Genomic DNA, 16227 nt, shown 5'->3' with positions numbered 1-16227 from the left:
TGGTTCTGTTTAACAAGTAGTGGAGGCGCTACAGATGTGAATAAACACTTTAAATAAATGTAATTATTAGCGGTCTTTTCATAGTTTTAATAGTGTAGTATATTGTCATATATTTTGAAAATTTACAAAATTTTGAAAAAAAAGTCTTCAAATTATTCTTGAACTGTCTTTATAATCGTCACAATTTAAAGTTTTTGCTGCGTTTTAGTTGACTTTTAAAAGTGTAATTTAAAACTCGAGAGCATATAACAAGCGAAATTTAACAAGAAAATATTGGGCTGCTTGATTTTTTTAATGCCCCAATATTTCTGAAAATATTCTAGTATTTTTGTTTTTTTAAACACAGCAATTTAAAACACAAGTATATTCAATATAATTTGTATCCTGTTTTAATAGTATATGTTGTTCTGCAGTTAGACTTAAAAACGTTACAACATTATACATTTAATTACATGTATTTCATGAATACATCTCTTTAAAATACTTCTGTAATTTCAGAGTTACATTTCTCTTCCAGGGTTAATTTTACAGTTTCTATGTATTTATTTTGAAACAGCTTTTGTTTTCTGGCGTTGCTATGGCAACAGCCCACTTGTTTGGAGGCGGAAGCACCACAGGCTAACGGTTGAGGCTCAGTTTGGAACTGTCTCATATTTGCCACCTTAAACCAGACACTTTTAGCAGCATTCATGGCTAACTTCAGGGTGAGTAAATCCCGGGAGCCTTGTTCTGTTTTATCGCTAATACCTATATGTGTTTATTTTTTTTACATTGTTACGTTTAGTTTATGTTTTCATTTTTATGCTAATGTAGCATTAGCTAACTGGTTAGCATCGTGTGTAGCTTGCCCGTGAACGCACCACGAGACCTGCCTGCTTTATGTTCAGCTTTTATGTCAACTTAAAGCCTCTGGAGCTCATGTTAACGGGGTTTCCCGATACTTTAACGTTGAATCATAACAGCTGTTTGTTTCAGGCCCCAGAAACGAAGCGGGAACAGTTTAGAAGATACCTGGAGAAATCAGGAGTTCTGGACTCTTTAACCAGCGGTGAGCGGACCGGAAGTTCCGTCACCTGTTTTCTTCACTGCTTCAGTCATGCGCGAAAGTTGCTGCGAGAGCACAGATGTTGTGATGTGTAACTTTAGAAATAACATCATTTTGATTAACAGTCTTCTTTCACAACTGTGTTGATATGAATTAATATACTGACATTAATTTAGCTTCTCCGTTCGGGTAGAAATTATTACAAATAAATCTTTGTTCTACATTCAATATTTAAAACAAATCTTTGCTATGAATTTATTTACACAGTTACCAAAGTATAATGTGAACCTTTAACAAAAAAATAAACAAAGCTTTACAGTTTATTAAACACCACATTTGTGTGTTTGCACAAACTTTCAGCTTTATTTAATTGTTATTCCATGTATGTTTCAGTACTGTGTTGATTTATCAGTTTCTGTCTTGCAGTGCTTGTGGCTCTTTATGAAGAACCAGACAAACCAGACAATGCACTTGAGTATCCTTTTAAAATTAAATGACATATTGTTTAAATGCTGTATTTATATTTGAATATCTAAAATGAGACTTGGTCTTGCTCCTGCAGTTATTTCTAGTTGAACTTTAAGGAAAATATGATTTCCTTCCCAGAAAGTTTGGAGTTGTTGTCTTTATGTTCACTGTTTACATTTTGACTGTATTTAATAACAGATTTGTTTGATTGGATTTTAAATTCTATAATTTTAAGACATTTTTTCTGTTATAATTAATTTGGGACACAGTGTGCCTAGTGATTCTAATCTCTCAGGTCAGAAAGCTGCAAACGTTATGAGCTCAAATGTTTATTTGTTGAAGTTTGTTTTCAGATAATGAAACATTATCTTTACCTTCTCTGCTAATTTGCTGTTAAAACCGTTCAATACCCCAACACTGCATATAAAACCTTGTTTATGTAGAACTGTTCCCACTATTTGCACTACTACAGGGACAATAAAAGGAATTTCTGATCTATTCTGTAGTTCGAAATGAGTTCAGATGGGTTTTTTAGAGTCCTTGTAATCTCCTAAACCTCCTCAGCCTTCTGTGAATCATAACCGGACCTTAACCAGCGTCTCAGCTACATAAAGGTCCACCTGGGGGGGGTGGTGAGTGCAGAGCAGACGGACACTGAGGTTCTGCAGACAGAGCTGGCCGATCTACAGCAGAAATTCAATCTGCTGATGGAGGAGAACAAAGAGCTGAGGAACAAGGTGAGACGCTCGGCTGTCGATGTGTCTGTGTGTTCAGAGCTGAGAACATCATAACCTCCCGTTTCTCCTCGTCTCGCAGTTGTTGCAGTATGAACCGTCGCCTGAAGAGGGCGCTCCACAGCAGCCGGAGGGCGTGGTATAAAAGAACATTAAACTTGTCGTTTTCTTTGTACAGAATGTATTTCTTTATTCATTATTACAGTGAAGTGAAGACAGACTGTTGATTTTTGTTAAATAAGAACCAGCTGCTGCTCCCGAATAAAACTATTTTCTGCCATGTTTACATCGTCTCAACTTTTTACATAAAACTAGATTATTTTAGATAACAGCTGTTTCTCTGAGCATTAAGTAAAAAAATAATATTTATACAAAAAATTCAGACAAGATTTCAATGTTGGAACCAGAGGCATAAATGACACCCTGGGGAACTTAGCGTTACAGGAAAACCGTTTATTCCATGTCATCAGTGGCTATGCTAACTGGCCTTAGCATTCACAGCATGCTTTGCTAAACTGCAGTGTAACAGAAAGCAAAGGGGGAGAAGCAGAGAGGTATGAGCAACACCACACAGAGGGTGATTGATGGCGCTAAAACTGTCTTGTCACAGTGGGTCCGCTTCACATTGACTATAAAAAACAACAGAAAACTTGTCCAGAGCAAAGCAGACATCTTTTTGGCTTATTATTTCTGAGTTTGTTCTGAGTTTGGATAAATTCAGACCAGACCTCTGAACTGAAAGTGTCTGTTTGAATGACTGTGCGATGGTGCCTGAAACATTACAGATCAATGCGTTGGTTTTTCCATTCCCTGTGGTACATCAGCCTGTGTTCAGCTGAATCATTACAAGTCGATCTGTTGGCCTAAAACTGACCTGCAAGTGGTACACAAAAGAAGGTTGTATGGTTGTGATCTGAACTTTTCTCTGCCATCAAGATGGTAATCTCTTTGGGCAGCGATCGATTTTAAAGTGGCTGAGGACTAGTTGCGTTTGTTGAAGCCTATAGCCAAGACTTTCCTTTAATCTTGAAAAGCTTCTTAGTTTGTCATCCACTGTGACTTTCTGGAGGTGTTCCAGGGGTCTTCTTTGGGTTTTGGATCCCCTGGTTTCAATCCCGTTCTGGCCCCCAACCATTTCTAGATTTAGGGTGTTTTCACACATGTAGTTTGTTTACTTTGGTCTCAATCAGTTGAGTTTGTTCACTTAAAGTCTTGATTGCTATGTTCACATCGACACAAATGAACCAAATCAAGGTAGGAAACAAACAACGGGACTAAACATCTCAGGTAAACACCCCAAGTAATCTGGCAAAGACCTGACTGAGGAATGCATCATCCTTCAGTTGATCATTGACAGTATGCCAATGCTTTCATCAACAGCTTTTGGGAATTACCCAGTTGGGACTAAAATCTTGTCTTCTGTCTTTTAAACCCTGATGTTCAAGTGATTTATTCAGATTAAGCTGACAACATGCCCAAAGAACAAATCTGAGCCCAAGACAACACTTGTGTTTAAGAGTCTTACTTATAGGTCAGAATTGCAGGCTTTAAAAATATTCCTCTGATAGTAGACAGAAATCAAATCAATCTCCACAGAAAAACTCTAGAAGACCTTCAGAAATCCTGAAGAACTGTTGATCAAGACTGCTGTTGCATTTAGAAATCTAGGTAACTCCATATCCCAGTTGATGGGTTGAATGATTCAGAGAGAAGTAATCTCAACAAACAAAAAGACATTCCTCTGAAACTGCCATAAAAAGCAGCAAAAGTCCACACACAATCTTGGCGAAAAATTAAACAAGACCACTTTAAAGATTTCAGAGACTTCTGGCTAGAAAAAAAATATAAATAAAGGACTGGATCAGGACTTTTAGCACATTGAAATGAAGTCAGATTTAAATTTGTAAGTCAGTCGGGGCTCGTCTGCTGCTCCCGCTGCTTGCCGCTGACACTCTTCGGTTCGGTGAAGAAGTGACAGGACTGTTACTCTCCCGGCTGTGTCGAGACACTGAGCTCAGTTCTCCCACAGAGTCTGGGCTCTGGGACCTGCTAGGCCTCTTCGAGTCCGACTTGGAGACGATCCTTGCTCTGGGGCCGGCGCAGCTGCTGCGAAGCTTCATGCTGCCGTTTCCATGGTAGGAGTCTCCACTGTCCGAACAGTTCCCCTCAACCACCGTCGAGCAGTTCCACGGTGGACTGAGCCGCCGTGTCTTCCTTGCTATGCCTGACAATGTGGTGGAAGAGGAGGTGTCTGCCACAGGCAGAGTGGGGTACTCTGAGCTCTCACACTCCAAGTCGTCTTGGTGGGGGGAGGAGAGATCCTCTGGTTCGTCATGTTTGTCCATAGGAGGTGAGCGTGTCTCACTGCTGGTGTTGTTGGAGTTACTATTCTGTTCTGTGGGGCTTGGCACTCCTTCTTTGACGTCCTTGTGGCCCTCCGGCTTTGCACTGGGATCCCCTTGAATTGGGACGAAGGCAGAGGAAGCACTGAGGAGGGGGTAGTTGGGTCCGTTGCCCTGCTTCTCCAGCAGTAAGGTGTATCCTGTAGGAGCAGTGGGAATCGTACTCTTGCGTCCCACTGAAGTTCCAACGCACACCTGATGCACAACAGAGTTCTTTTTGGACTTGCTAACGTAGTAGTCGTCCAGGTCGTCTTTGAGATGAGGATAGTAGTTCAAGATGCCCTTCTTGATTTTCTTGAAGCCCAGATGCATGATCTCCAGTAGGCTGAGGAACAGGGAGATGCAGGCGATGGCTTGCATGAACATCATGAAGACGGTTTTCTCCGTGGGTCTGGAGACGAAGCAGTCCACTACATTGGGGCACGGCTCCCTCTCACACTTATACAATGTGTTCAGGCGGTGTCCGTAGAGGATGTACTGACCTGTCATGAAGCTGACCTCCACCACTGAACGAGTGACAATGTGAGCTACGTAGGTGCACAGCAGCGAACCCCTCAGGGGGGCTTTGTTCAGCTTCCCCTGCTCCAGCTGCCTCATCTCCTTCTCAATCCTCCTCTTCACTTCCACCATTTCTGCATCCACAGCCTCCAGCTCCCTGCGCAGCGCCACCTTCTTGCAGTGTCGCTCCTTCTCCAGAGCACGCAGCTGGTAAATAGCATGGCCCATGTACACCAGGGATGGCGAGGACACAAAGATCACCTGGAGCACCCAGTACCGGATCAGGGAGATGGGGAAGGCCTGGTCGTAGCAGACGTTACGGCAGCCAGGCTGCTCTGTGTTGCAGATGAAGTCGGACTGTTCGTCGTTCCACACATCCTCTGCAGCCACGCCCAGCACCAGCATCCGGAAGATGAATAGGATAGTAAGCCAGATCTTGCCTACCATGGTGGAGTGGATATGGACCTCCTCCAAGATCCCACCAAGGAAATTCCAGTCTCCCATTTTTTACATTAGCAGGGCTGGAATTGGTAGAGAAACACACATTTAGAATTAACACATAAGATTTGAAAAGGTACACATTACGAGCGTACATCAGCTGCTCATATGGACAAGTTTAAAATATCACAATGTAGACAAGTCAATAGGAACGCCACAAAGGGGCACAAACTGATCAATGCCTTTATGGACTCTCAGAGATGAACAGTTGTACATCGTTCACTGCCTCTTAAAACTCACATAAGTACTGTGTGTATTCTGGAAGTCACGTGGACTCTGCTGGCACTGTTCGCATACATACCCTAGCATACCGATTCCCCACATTTCTTATGACACACGACTTAATTTCCCACAATCCAATTGGACAGTTCCAAGTAGCAGACATGGCGGATGTCTGTCTCAACTACGCATGGACCTCTGTGAAGCCATCAGTCAGTTCCTTTACCTGTAGTCAAAAAATGTTGCTTCACTTGGTGGCAGGTCCACAAATACTCAAAGATTAGTCTTCTATTGGTGGACCAAGAAAGAATTGATGGGTCGTAAGTAACGGATGCAGCCAACATGCACCAAATGTGACATTGCTCTCTTGTGAAACTGTAGACGATTACTGTCAACGAACAGTGTTATATTTATTGATATGAACATTTTGTCTTTTTACATGACTGAAGTTAGTAGAAACCACTGCTGTATGGAGAGAGATTTATAATGAATTATATTGATACCAGCAATAATTTGAGTTGTTTAGTCTGTCAAGAGAAAAAATGGGTTCATGTTTCACAGTCACATTGTCATCATGTCATCACTTTCATTTATAAATCTCACAGATTCTAAATATTTAATATTCTAGCTAAATATTTAGATTCTAGCTAAATATTAAGTTTCTGCATTAAATGTGTAATTTGAAACTACTTAGATTCAAACTAGTTAGTGTGCTAAATAGTTAGCTCTTTGCTATACATTTCAACATTCGGCTAATATTTAAGCTAATATTTAAATTCACTTACTAATAACTGGAAGTTGACTATTGTTAAGAATTAAAAATAGGAATAACTTGATTTAGCTCGTTAATTAATTCTTTGTCCTGAATTCCTGTGTCTGTGTAAGTGTGCAGAGATAAAAGAGCAATCATACGATGTCAGACTTCAGATATTCAGAGTTTTATCCAAAGAATTCAATGCAATATAGAATGTTCCAACAGCATCTCACCTAGATCAAAAGTCCAGGACATGACAAAACAGAGACAAAGAACTGAGTAAACAGACAAAAGATTAACAGAAGATGCATCCTCCGGGAAACTCTCACTCAGCACAAAGAGATTCCAACTTCTGCTGTAAAACAAATCATTTTATAGAATGCATATTCTCCTCATTTAAATATATGCATTAGGAGGTGTGTTCTTTTCCTTTGTGTGGGCTGTCTCAATGTTAATTTTATTACCTCCTGCTAAAGAGCCCCAAAGGCAGATATATGGAAAACCCCTCAGCTCTTCTCGTACCAGCTGCTGTCCAGTTTGATATATGATTGCAGCTGCAGTATTATCTCTGCCTCAAAATGTTTCCACAAGAAAGTAGTTTGTATTTTTAACCAAGCTTGCACACAATGTAATGCTAAATAATGACTATAAGTTTGGATCTAATAAGTAACTAATTAAAAACATGCTTAAAGAAATATAGTTAATTCTAATATAGATAAAATTATTTATAAAAAGTTTTAAGATCCTAGTGAACTTTTGAACCATGCTCAGGAATTTGTTAATTGCCTGGCAGACAGACTCCCTATCTAAAGAGATCCAAGGAGTCTAGGCCTGTTTTCTGTCTAATCCTCCTTTAAAAATTTATCTGCGTTCAGAGAGTGAGCCGTTGTTCTAGTATTATCTAAATTTATATGAACATAGAGTGTACTTTAACTTTCTATGTTATATTTCATATGTATCAAAAACTATCCTGTGCAGTATTGTGCTAACTTAAAATTCTATTTCAACACTATCAAAATAAAAGCTGTAGTAAACAACGATGACGAGTTCGAAATTAGCAATGGCAGACCCGCCTTTTATTTTGGTAGTCCAAAGTTTGGTAGTCCAGTTTTCAGCAGGTGAATTAGCATATTAGATTAGCGCTAAATCTCAGTTCACAGCTACATATTTTACATCATAATTAGACATTTAGCTTCAAAATGACATTTATTAATGAATAAATAACATTGTAAAATTATTTAGGTATTTTATTTCTGATGAGAGACTAAATAGTAGAAATTATTGCTGTTTATTTTGGCCAGTCACTTCCTGCAGTTGGAGAATTTACTTCCGTTTTCAAGAACGTCTTTTCGATACGATACGATAATAACTTCACTGGATATTCCTTCCAAAAAGTCACATTAATAATAATCATAAGAAATCCTGGGAAATCACAATATGCTCCCAGGACAGAGGGAATATTTAAAACTGATCTCATATTCCAGTATAACTTAAAGATCAATATTAAAACAGCTTATGAACTAATGATTTGAATGCATCCATGAACAACGCATTGATGAATCATATAGAAACTGACTGCTGTCAGTAATCAATGCTGTCGCGTTGCTCTGATTTTATTAGAATTGTGACAAAAACACTGGAGCTTTAAACAAATGTAGAAAATCACAAATATGTGAAGATCTGATAAAACCCTGTCTGCAGAGGATGCACATAGTTTAATATGAAAGCAGATATTTAAACAGTTCCACTAAACTTTAATGCCAAACCTGTACAAAATGCATTCAGATCTTTTTAAAGTGTCAACTCTGAACTGAAACTCACCTCTCATCCTCGATATGAAATATAATAATCCCGCTGCTACTGCTGTGTGCAGAGACATGGGTCTCCGTGCTGCTTCAGAACCGAACTGAACGGATCGATCCCTGCAGGCTCTGGTTGTTCAGGACCCAAACGATCGATACCGCGGCCCGGTTCTGCTGCCATTTCCCTCGCAGCTGAATGAACCGACCGGCTGCAGGTCACAGGAGGTGAAAATGTGCAGCCAGCTGGCTGAACCCAGAAGACCCCGAACCGGGTTGATTGGTCTGAGGTGGAAAACCAGGACCTGACAGAACCTCCGACCTGGATTATAATCCAGACTGACATGAACTAATTGGGGCCTATTATGCAAAATTCACATTTTTTTATTTGGATCTGTAACTAAACAAACAAACAAACATCCAACCATGATGCAGCTTAAAATGTGTTGTTTCTTCTGATTCTGGCTCTTACTGTAAATAAGTTTTGTGTCCCACAGATCAAAATCTCATTTTAAAAAGCATATTTTAAATTCTTTCCCAGTAAAAAAGCAAAGGAAAAGCAAAGTTATTGGACCAGATTCTGGTACCGTTAGTGGTGTGAGTCAGTACCAAGCACCATGTTCCATCAGCAGAAAGAAGCAGGCAGTGCTCTGAAACTTCCTGAAAACTTTTCCCCACCACAGGTTTTTCTTCCACTCAATTTTATATCAACCTTTTCACAATAATAAATTGTATTATTATTATTTTTTTTTTGTAAGCTATACAAAGAATTATTTGGGCCAAACAAAGAAAAAGATAAAATAAAAGTTAAACAAAAATGTTTAACTTTTATTTCACAAGGAAAATCCAATATGGATAAAAAATTAATTTTGCAAGAAAATCTTGGCCAACTATTCTGAGAAAGAAATAACATCACCAGAATAAAACAAAATAGGAGAAAAATAGTTCTGTTATGACTGTGTTCTCGTGTTCTTAATAATTTGCCGTAATTTAACTTTTTTCGTTTTATCTTTGATTTAATTCTTGTAATATTGATTATTCTAGAGATTTTATTTTTATTTTCTTAGTGTGGCCTTTGTAGCTATTACCAAATAGATTTTAAAAAAAAGTTTTGGAAACGAGAATCAAAAGTGCAACTTTTTCCTTATATTCCAACTTATGGAGATTCTGAATTATTTCTCTATTAAGACATTTTTAATTGGTCGAATCCACAGGATGTCCTGCAGGTTTTAGATTAGCCGCAGATACAAAACACTGGCATGAAATGGCTCCATTACCTCCTTATGGAGCTCAGTTCTCCAGAACCTCAATGACCCGATTATTCTGTTCAGTTGATGCTGCAGAGGCGCATCTAAAAGTTGCAGGACCCGGGGCCTCCAGGACTGGAGCTGACACCACTGGATAATCTCTACTTTTCTAACTAAGATATTTTACTGAGATGCAGCTGGAGGCGGGACATAAAGAAATGCCAGGATTTCATTGGTTCCCGCCACAGTGACAGGAAGTGACGAAATACCTGCACCTTCATTTTGTAGCAGCAGATCAATGAGACGCGTTCGATTTCACACATGGCCGCCGCTCTGCTGTGTTTTTAATTTCATTCTTCCTCCGGCTGCTGTTCCATTAACAGGAAATCGATTATTTTGATCCGACACCAACATACGGTTCGGATCCGAATCCTCAGGGGGAGGAGTTCACAAACTGAAGCCAAACACAGGAGCTCTGGTATTGAATGTTGTTGATTTATTACTGAAAATAAAAGTTTCTTCCTAATAAAGACAGCAAACGGGGAGAAAAAGACATGCAGGGACACTGGAGTCAACGAGGAACCGCTGCTCCTCAGAACAGGAACTAGAAGAAAACACCATCAAAATAAAAACGTTTAACACTTTGAGCGTCTTACTACGACAGTAGCAGGGCCTTCGGAAATTAATAATGAAGAAAATAAAAAAGTAAACTTCCAACAAAAAGAGCAAAAACTTGTTCAAATTAAATGGACATTTTTTTTATTGTAAATTTACTTTGCGTTTCGTCCTGCGATGACTCTGCTACGTCGTCGTGTCACATTTAAACTGATCACTGAGCTGCAAGGCAGCAGGATTAAAACACCTGCTGAGTTTCAGCAGCAAATACTGAACGTTTTAGTTTAGCAAAAACAAGCAGCTGCAGAAAAGTAAGAAACCGAGTGGAAACATTAGAACCGCGGCAGGTTCACCGCAAAACACACCAACCAGTGTTTTATATTCCAACTGGGAGAAAAACGAAAGGACAGAAATATTTTTATAAAACCAAAAGTATCAGCGGCACACAGGCCTGGAAAACGGGGAGCTTCCTACAAACGGCATCACATTCATATGAGAGAGAGGAGATCGGATCGTCAGCGGCCGCCGGACTTCCGGCCGGCCCAGGAGCGGGAGCGGGAACGGGAGCGGGACATGGAGCGGGACTTGGAGTGGGACGGGGCGTGGCGCGGCGGCGCCGGCTCCTCTGTGTAGTGGGAGGCGGCCGCCGGGTTCATGGCCTCCCGCGGAGACGCGGAGCGGGACCGCGACCTCCGCCTGGACTCCTTACGGGGCCGCTGTCGGTACCTGCAGGCAGAGACCAGCCAGGCGGTCCGACAAACACACAGATAAATATCTCATAATGTTGCAAAGCCTAGCATAGTTTATTATTGGAGACATTTTCTTTAATGGTTTTTCAAAAAGAAATGAATATTAATCTCCAAACTGTCCCCGTTTCTCCATCTACATGACGGCTCTGTGATGGTTTTCATAAAATCGACAGAAACTCACCTTTCGTCTTCGCGGCTCCTGCTTCTTCCTCTTCCATACATCCGTCCACGAGATCTTCAAAATAAAACGATGTCACTCTTTTAACCCAGAATATTCAGGAATTCAGACATATTTTAAGTGGAAATATTAAGAAATAAAAACAACAACAATGAAAATCAACCTGTGGAAAACGACAGCTTTAAATTGTTCTTACTTTTTGCCTAAAATACAAACAGCAGCGTTTCCTAATGTAACGTTTGTGGCAGATGATTCATCTGAAATCTTCTGCCTTGTAGATCTGAAAGAGGGATTATTTATTGATTAAATGGTCACTGATTGGGTAGTTAAATGTACTTAATGGGATTTTTATGAACTGTTCTGGTAGATTTACAACCAAATATTTTTTTATCATAAATTCTAAATGTTTCAACTTAATTTCTGCTCTGAATATTTTGTTCTTTCAGCAAATTGACTTTTTTCAGTGCATAAACTCCAGTTAACGATTAATCGATTGTGAAATATGTTGATTTGAGTAATTGATTAATAGCATTCGTTTCAGCCTTACTAGATCAGATTAAGCTGATATTTTTCATGCTAAAGACCAGAATATTTATGACTTTATTCAAAGTCACCAGTTTATATTCTTGAAGATTCCTGGGCTTTAAGTCCAGATGATTTAAATGTTTTGTGCAGTTTTGGCTTCATTGCTGCTCTGAAACTGAGCAAAGGCTTCTATGCTTCAGTTGGCGTTTAATTGATTACTGATTGATGTGACTAATGGCTGCAGCGCTGCAGTCGTCCTGCTGCTGAACTCAACTCACTCTCTGGGACTCTCGGACCGCCGGCGGCGCCGGTCGTACGACGGGCTGCGGGATCGGTATCTTTCGTAGCTGCGGCTGCGGGATCTCCTGCGCCAGCCGTCTCGGTCGTAGTCGTCGTAGCGAGAAGATCGGCCCGGGGAACGCCGCTCCTTCGACTTCATCTGGTTGGGAGCTGGAGAGAAAAACCAGGAAGCGTAAAAACTAGAAACCACTTCCCTAAAAGTGGGACAGAAAGGAAAGGCGGACTCTCACTCTTGCGGTCTCCCTGGGCGAACTGGATCTCGATCTGGCGGCCGCAGACCCACTTCCTGTCCAGACTGTGCAGAGCGTCTTCAGCGTCTCTCACATCCTCAAATATGCTGAGCAGTTAAGGTTTCAGTTTGTCGTTTTGGATTGAAAAACAAACGGGAACATTTCCAGATCCGCTGGTTGGTTTGGGAACGTTAGAGTCAGGATATGAAGGCAGCACAGAACATGAACTTTAACTGACCAGGTCAAAAACGATGACACAGATAAAAGGAAGAGGCAAAGTGAGAAAACAAACACTTGATTGGTTGGGTTGGGTTTTTTTTTTTTTTTTGTAGAGATAAAAGATGAAGCAAGCGTTTCAGGATCAGGACAATAAATATAAAAAATAAAACATCAGCAGATTGTTTTGACCAAAATTAAAAAGCATCAAACAGCTGATTTTTGGTGTCAGATTTACAGATTTGTTTTTTTGGTTGTTGTTTTTTCTTTTTTGGGAGGATACAAAATAATTCGGACTTGTTACCTTTGGCCATGCTTGACTTTGATCTTGATCTTTACACTCTTTAACCGACTCCCAGAGAGACTTGGATTTCCTGCTTGCTCTTTCCTCTTAAACCTCTTTTCTTTTCCCGCCATTTCCAAGCTTTGTCTTGGTTCCCTTTTCCTCTTCATGCTTTACTTTCTGTTCAACCTTTTCCCTCCCTCTGGGCTCTGTGTCTTTACAGCTACTCTACATGGGTCTTTGTAACTCTGTGGCTGCTTCCACAACCGGATGCTTTTACATTTTCTGAAGCAATAACAGAAAAATATCAATGTTAGATATTCAGTCAGAATCTTTAGCAGAAATAAAATCAGAAAAACTCCAGAGAGCAGATGTTTCTGTGCAGAGAGAAGTGAGCGGTTAACATTGGGAAAGGATATTGAATGTATGCAAATCCTCTTGGCTGACGTGTATAGAAGTCAAGTGGGATGTAGACATCTACTATCGGCCCATAGCGGCCAAACTCACGCCGCAAATCCTCAGGCCTGAACACCGCAAATACAAGCGTGACTCAGCTGATGGCTCATTCTGCAGCATCACCTACAGAGCAGCTGCTCACTTCAGCTCTAAACTACCTGGACATCACAGCTGCAGGTTAACACATTCACTTCTCTGCAAATTAACTGTTAGGAAGCATCTAAAACAAGTTAAACATTTCAACATTTAAATGAATACAGAAAAACACTCTGCTGCTTAAGGTCAGACTTTGGTTTGATGCAAGTGATCAGCTTTGCAAGGAGCTCAATCGTCTGGAATCAAACGCCGTCGCTTCGCACAATAAACTCCAATTAGTGACGTTAAAAACCCCTGAACCTGCTGGGGCTTCTCATCCTTTACTCCACTGTTTAATCAATAAGTTTGAAAATATGATTCAGTGATTTTCTGACACAAATCACACTTTATGACTGCCATCCCAAAGAAACAAATGAAGTTTTGCAATAACAGGATTTGTTTTACACCTGGATGATAAAACTGTCACAGAAATTAATGCAATAAATTAGATTTTTTTTAGCCAATTAGTGTAATGATAATGTTCACTTTCTCAGATCGATAAATTTTATCTTCTAATGAACCTTTAACACAGGATCTGAAAAAACAAACCAGAACCAAATGTTTCCTTTAAACGTCAGCAGGTTCCCGACGGTGAACCTTCGCTTGATTCAGCCGAGTTGCAGCCGATGCATCGAAACAGAATCTACTCCAGGATTTCTACTCCAGGATTTCTACTCCAGGATTTCTACATCGTTTCTCTGTTTTGCAGATAAAATCACTCGTTTCATGTTGCTAATTTATAGAATATTTGTTCCTAATTAAACTTTGTCTAAAATCTACATATAGAAGAAAAAAAGATAACAAGCATTCACATTGATCACAATCACGCAATATAAAGTTGGGCTGAGGCAGCAGAGCAGTAGGAGAAATACTGCCCCCTACAGGCAGGAATTGGAACCACTTCAACCCAACGTGGTTTTCATCATTTATGTAGAAATTTTGCAATAAAATAAACTGACTATTATTGTTCAGCGTGAAAACAAAATGTAGGGATCTTTTGATTTTGTGTTTTTATAAAAACTGGAGGGATTGTATATAGTTACAAAACAAATTATTGTGAATCCTTCATCTTATGACGCTCTGATATAATTACACCTCGAACGAAAAGAAAACATTATTACTATTAGTTCATGGACAGACTGATAACTCTGGCTACTCCAGATGCCATCACTAGCTCCCCCTGGTGTTCATTCTAGACCTGAATGCTCCTTGCAAATCCAATCCAAACCCTGTTCACCAAAAACAACAAATCAGTGAAACCAGACATTCCTACAGCAAAATAAAAACATTTCAAGTTGAAGGCTACAGAACATTGATTTTCATTTTAAGTTTAATTACTCAGGAGTAACTACTGCTAGTCAACATGAAGCTTTAATTACAGTTCTAATATTTTTCTTCCAAAAACATTTCAAAAGGTAGTTGCCACATTTAATTTTTTTAACTGATGGAGTTTCCACACAAAATCTGCCACCAGCTGCAACACCAAACTAGTCTATACAGTTTTAATGGGTTTAATTTCAAAACCCAGGTAGGAGAAATACAGACATTTAACACATAATTAAAGAATTACAATTTCACTCAATGTTTAATTGACTAATTTAAACGAGAGGTGGGTTGTAACTAGTTACATTTACTTTTGTAAATATTTGAAAAAACAAAAACACTTTTAAAAGTAGCTTTATACATCGTACCTTTGACTGGAATATTATTATTATTATTGTGTCCACTGAATATAAAATAATGTTTCTATTTATTATTGGCTCAAACTGTTTAGAAAATATAATGCAATATCACTGAAAATATATGAAACCTGTTCTAACATATAAAACCTCTGCTTACAGTAAATAATGTATAAGTTTTATATAAATGATTGGAAAGTGCTTTTTCTGCTTAAAATGTGTTAATTTGTAATTATTTGAACCGCTTTGATCATTTTAGTCTTTAAAATATAATAATTTGCACATAAAAGTACAATTGTTTGCATGGTGACATTATTTTAAAATATTAATTTTGGTGTTTTGATTAATTTTCATTAAACCCCGTTTTACTCTCACTTAAGTCATTTCTTGAATGTCAACGTTTTTACTTTCACTTCATTAATATATTTATTTAACTTATTAGGTAGTATTACCCTCAGTTAAGTGCAATATTTCGGTACCGCACTCCCCTGTGGTTCTGACCCAAAGTGCTGCTGGTTCTGATGAGTCGTTTAATTACAGTTACAACAGATTCTGAGTTCTGAAACATTCAGACCATTGTTCATCAGCTCATGTTAGCTTGCTAGCTTCACTCCAAATTAAAACAAGTTAAAACAACGCAGGGGCGATTTTAAACACAATAAATCACAATTTAACAGTATGTAAAGTCTGAAAACAAAGTTGTTTTTGTAGGCATGTCTGCTCTAGTTTATTTTTAGTCCGTGAGCACGCGGCTATCTTTAGCTGCTAAGCTAACGTGCGGCTAACTGCCGATAACCCGGACTTGAATCGGCTCCTGAAACTCACCTGGACTCATCAGAGATGTTCCGGACAAACAGAGACGTATTCGGTGGCCTCATGTATCCGGAAATATACAGAAACACAATCAGCAGAAGGAAAAAAGACCCAAATCTTATCCTAACCAAAACCAACCGAACGGAAAAATGACCAGTAGCGAGACTGCGCAGTTATAGAGCGCCGTTTACTTCTTCTTCCACACAAACAGAATCTCCACAGCGCCCCCACCGGTGTTTGATGGTATAACCCCAAATTGGCCCTTAGATATGAAGAACTGATCCTGCAAATGGCTTGAAACAGCCCATCAAGTCTCCCGTTATCCCTCCGTCCTGTATTAATATTTTCCCGCAATTTTTTCCTATAATACAGATAATTGCCAAC

General features: G+C 39.4%; 3 protein-coding genes across 5 annotated transcripts; 1 reads left to right on the top strand and 2 right to left on the bottom strand.

Moving 5' to 3' along the window:
* Nucleotides 1-576: 576 nt before the first annotated feature.
* On the top strand, nucleotides 577-2533 carry mycbp (MYC binding protein). The gene is made up of 5 exons (XM_055055037.1): nucleotides 577-704; nucleotides 976-1048; nucleotides 1472-1520; nucleotides 2118-2250; nucleotides 2330-2533. Exons 1-5 carry the CDS (start codon nucleotides 690-692, stop codon nucleotides 2390-2392), a joined length of 333 nt encoding a protein of 110 aa, XP_054911012.1. The 5' UTR covers nucleotides 577-689; the 3' UTR covers nucleotides 2393-2533.
* A 12-nt stretch (nucleotides 2534-2545) lies between these two features.
* LOC129375770 (gap junction alpha-9 protein-like) lies at nucleotides 2546-8508 on the bottom strand. Its single transcript, XM_055055028.1, has 2 exons — nucleotides 8440-8508; nucleotides 2546-5668 (listed from the first exon to the last, which is right to left on the bottom strand). Exon 2 carries the CDS (start codon nucleotides 5649-5651, stop codon nucleotides 4143-4145), a length of 1509 nt encoding a protein of 502 aa, XP_054911003.1. The 5' UTR covers nucleotides 5652-5668; nucleotides 8440-8508; the 3' UTR covers nucleotides 2546-4142.
* Nucleotides 8509-10138: 1630 nt separating this feature from the next.
* LOC129375773 (serine/arginine-rich splicing factor 10-like) lies at nucleotides 10139-16034 on the bottom strand. Of its 3 annotated transcripts, none has more exons than XM_055055032.1 (7): nucleotides 15856-16034; nucleotides 13180-13284; nucleotides 12262-12365; nucleotides 12010-12181; nucleotides 11403-11486; nucleotides 11210-11263; nucleotides 10139-11005 (listed from the first exon to the last, which is right to left on the bottom strand). In XM_055055032.1, exons 1-7 carry the CDS (start codon nucleotides 15906-15908, stop codon nucleotides 10795-10797), a joined length of 783 nt encoding a protein of 260 aa, XP_054911007.1. In that variant the 5' UTR covers nucleotides 15909-16034; the 3' UTR covers nucleotides 10139-10794. The 3 variants fall into 3 exon arrangements, with proteins under 3 accessions (XP_054911007.1, XP_054911008.1, XP_054911009.1); XM_055055033.1 differs by lacking the exon at nucleotides 13180-13284 and adding an exon at nucleotides 12782-13045 and having other exon boundaries at nucleotides 12262-12368; XM_055055034.1 differs by lacking the exon at nucleotides 11403-11486.
* Nucleotides 16035-16227: the final 193 nt, after the last annotated feature.

This window comes from Poeciliopsis prolifica, unplaced genomic scaffold (genome assembly GCF_027474105.1).
Source record: "Poeciliopsis prolifica strain line A6 unplaced genomic scaffold, Auburn_PproV2 SCAFFOLD041, whole genome shotgun sequence".
Taxonomy (NCBI): Eukaryota; Metazoa; Chordata; class Actinopteri; order Cyprinodontiformes; family Poeciliidae; genus Poeciliopsis; species Poeciliopsis prolifica.
Note: the sequence above shows the minus strand (reverse complement) of the source record. Positions and strands in the feature narration are given on the sequence as shown.

Bases quoted from the DNA above. Each gene is read 5' to 3' on its own strand.
- mycbp (XM_055055037.1), top strand. The intron at 1,521-2,117 runs GTATCCTTTTAA...CCAGCGTCTCAG, and splicing joins AAACCAGACAATGCACTTGA to CTACATAAAGGTCCACCTGG. The intron at 2,251-2,329 runs GTGAGACGCTCG...CTCGTCTCGCAG, and splicing joins ACAAAGAGCTGAGGAACAAG to TTGTTGCAGTATGAACCGTC.
- LOC129375770 (XM_055055028.1), bottom strand. From the start codon at position 5,651: ATGGGAGACTGGAATTTCCTTGGTGGGATCTTGGAGGAGGTCCATATC.
- LOC129375773 (XM_055055032.1), bottom strand. From the start codon at position 15,908: ATGAGGCCACCGAATACGTCTCTGTTTGTCCGGAACATCTCTGATGAG. The intron at 12,366-13,179 runs ATATCCTTTCCC...ACTGCTCAGCAT, and splicing joins AGAGGATTTGCATACATTCA to ATTTGAGGATGTGAGAGACG. The intron at 11,006-11,209 runs GTGAGTTTCTGT...CTCTGCCTGCAG, and splicing joins AGGAGCCGCGAAGACGAAAG to GTACCGACAGCGGCCCCGTA.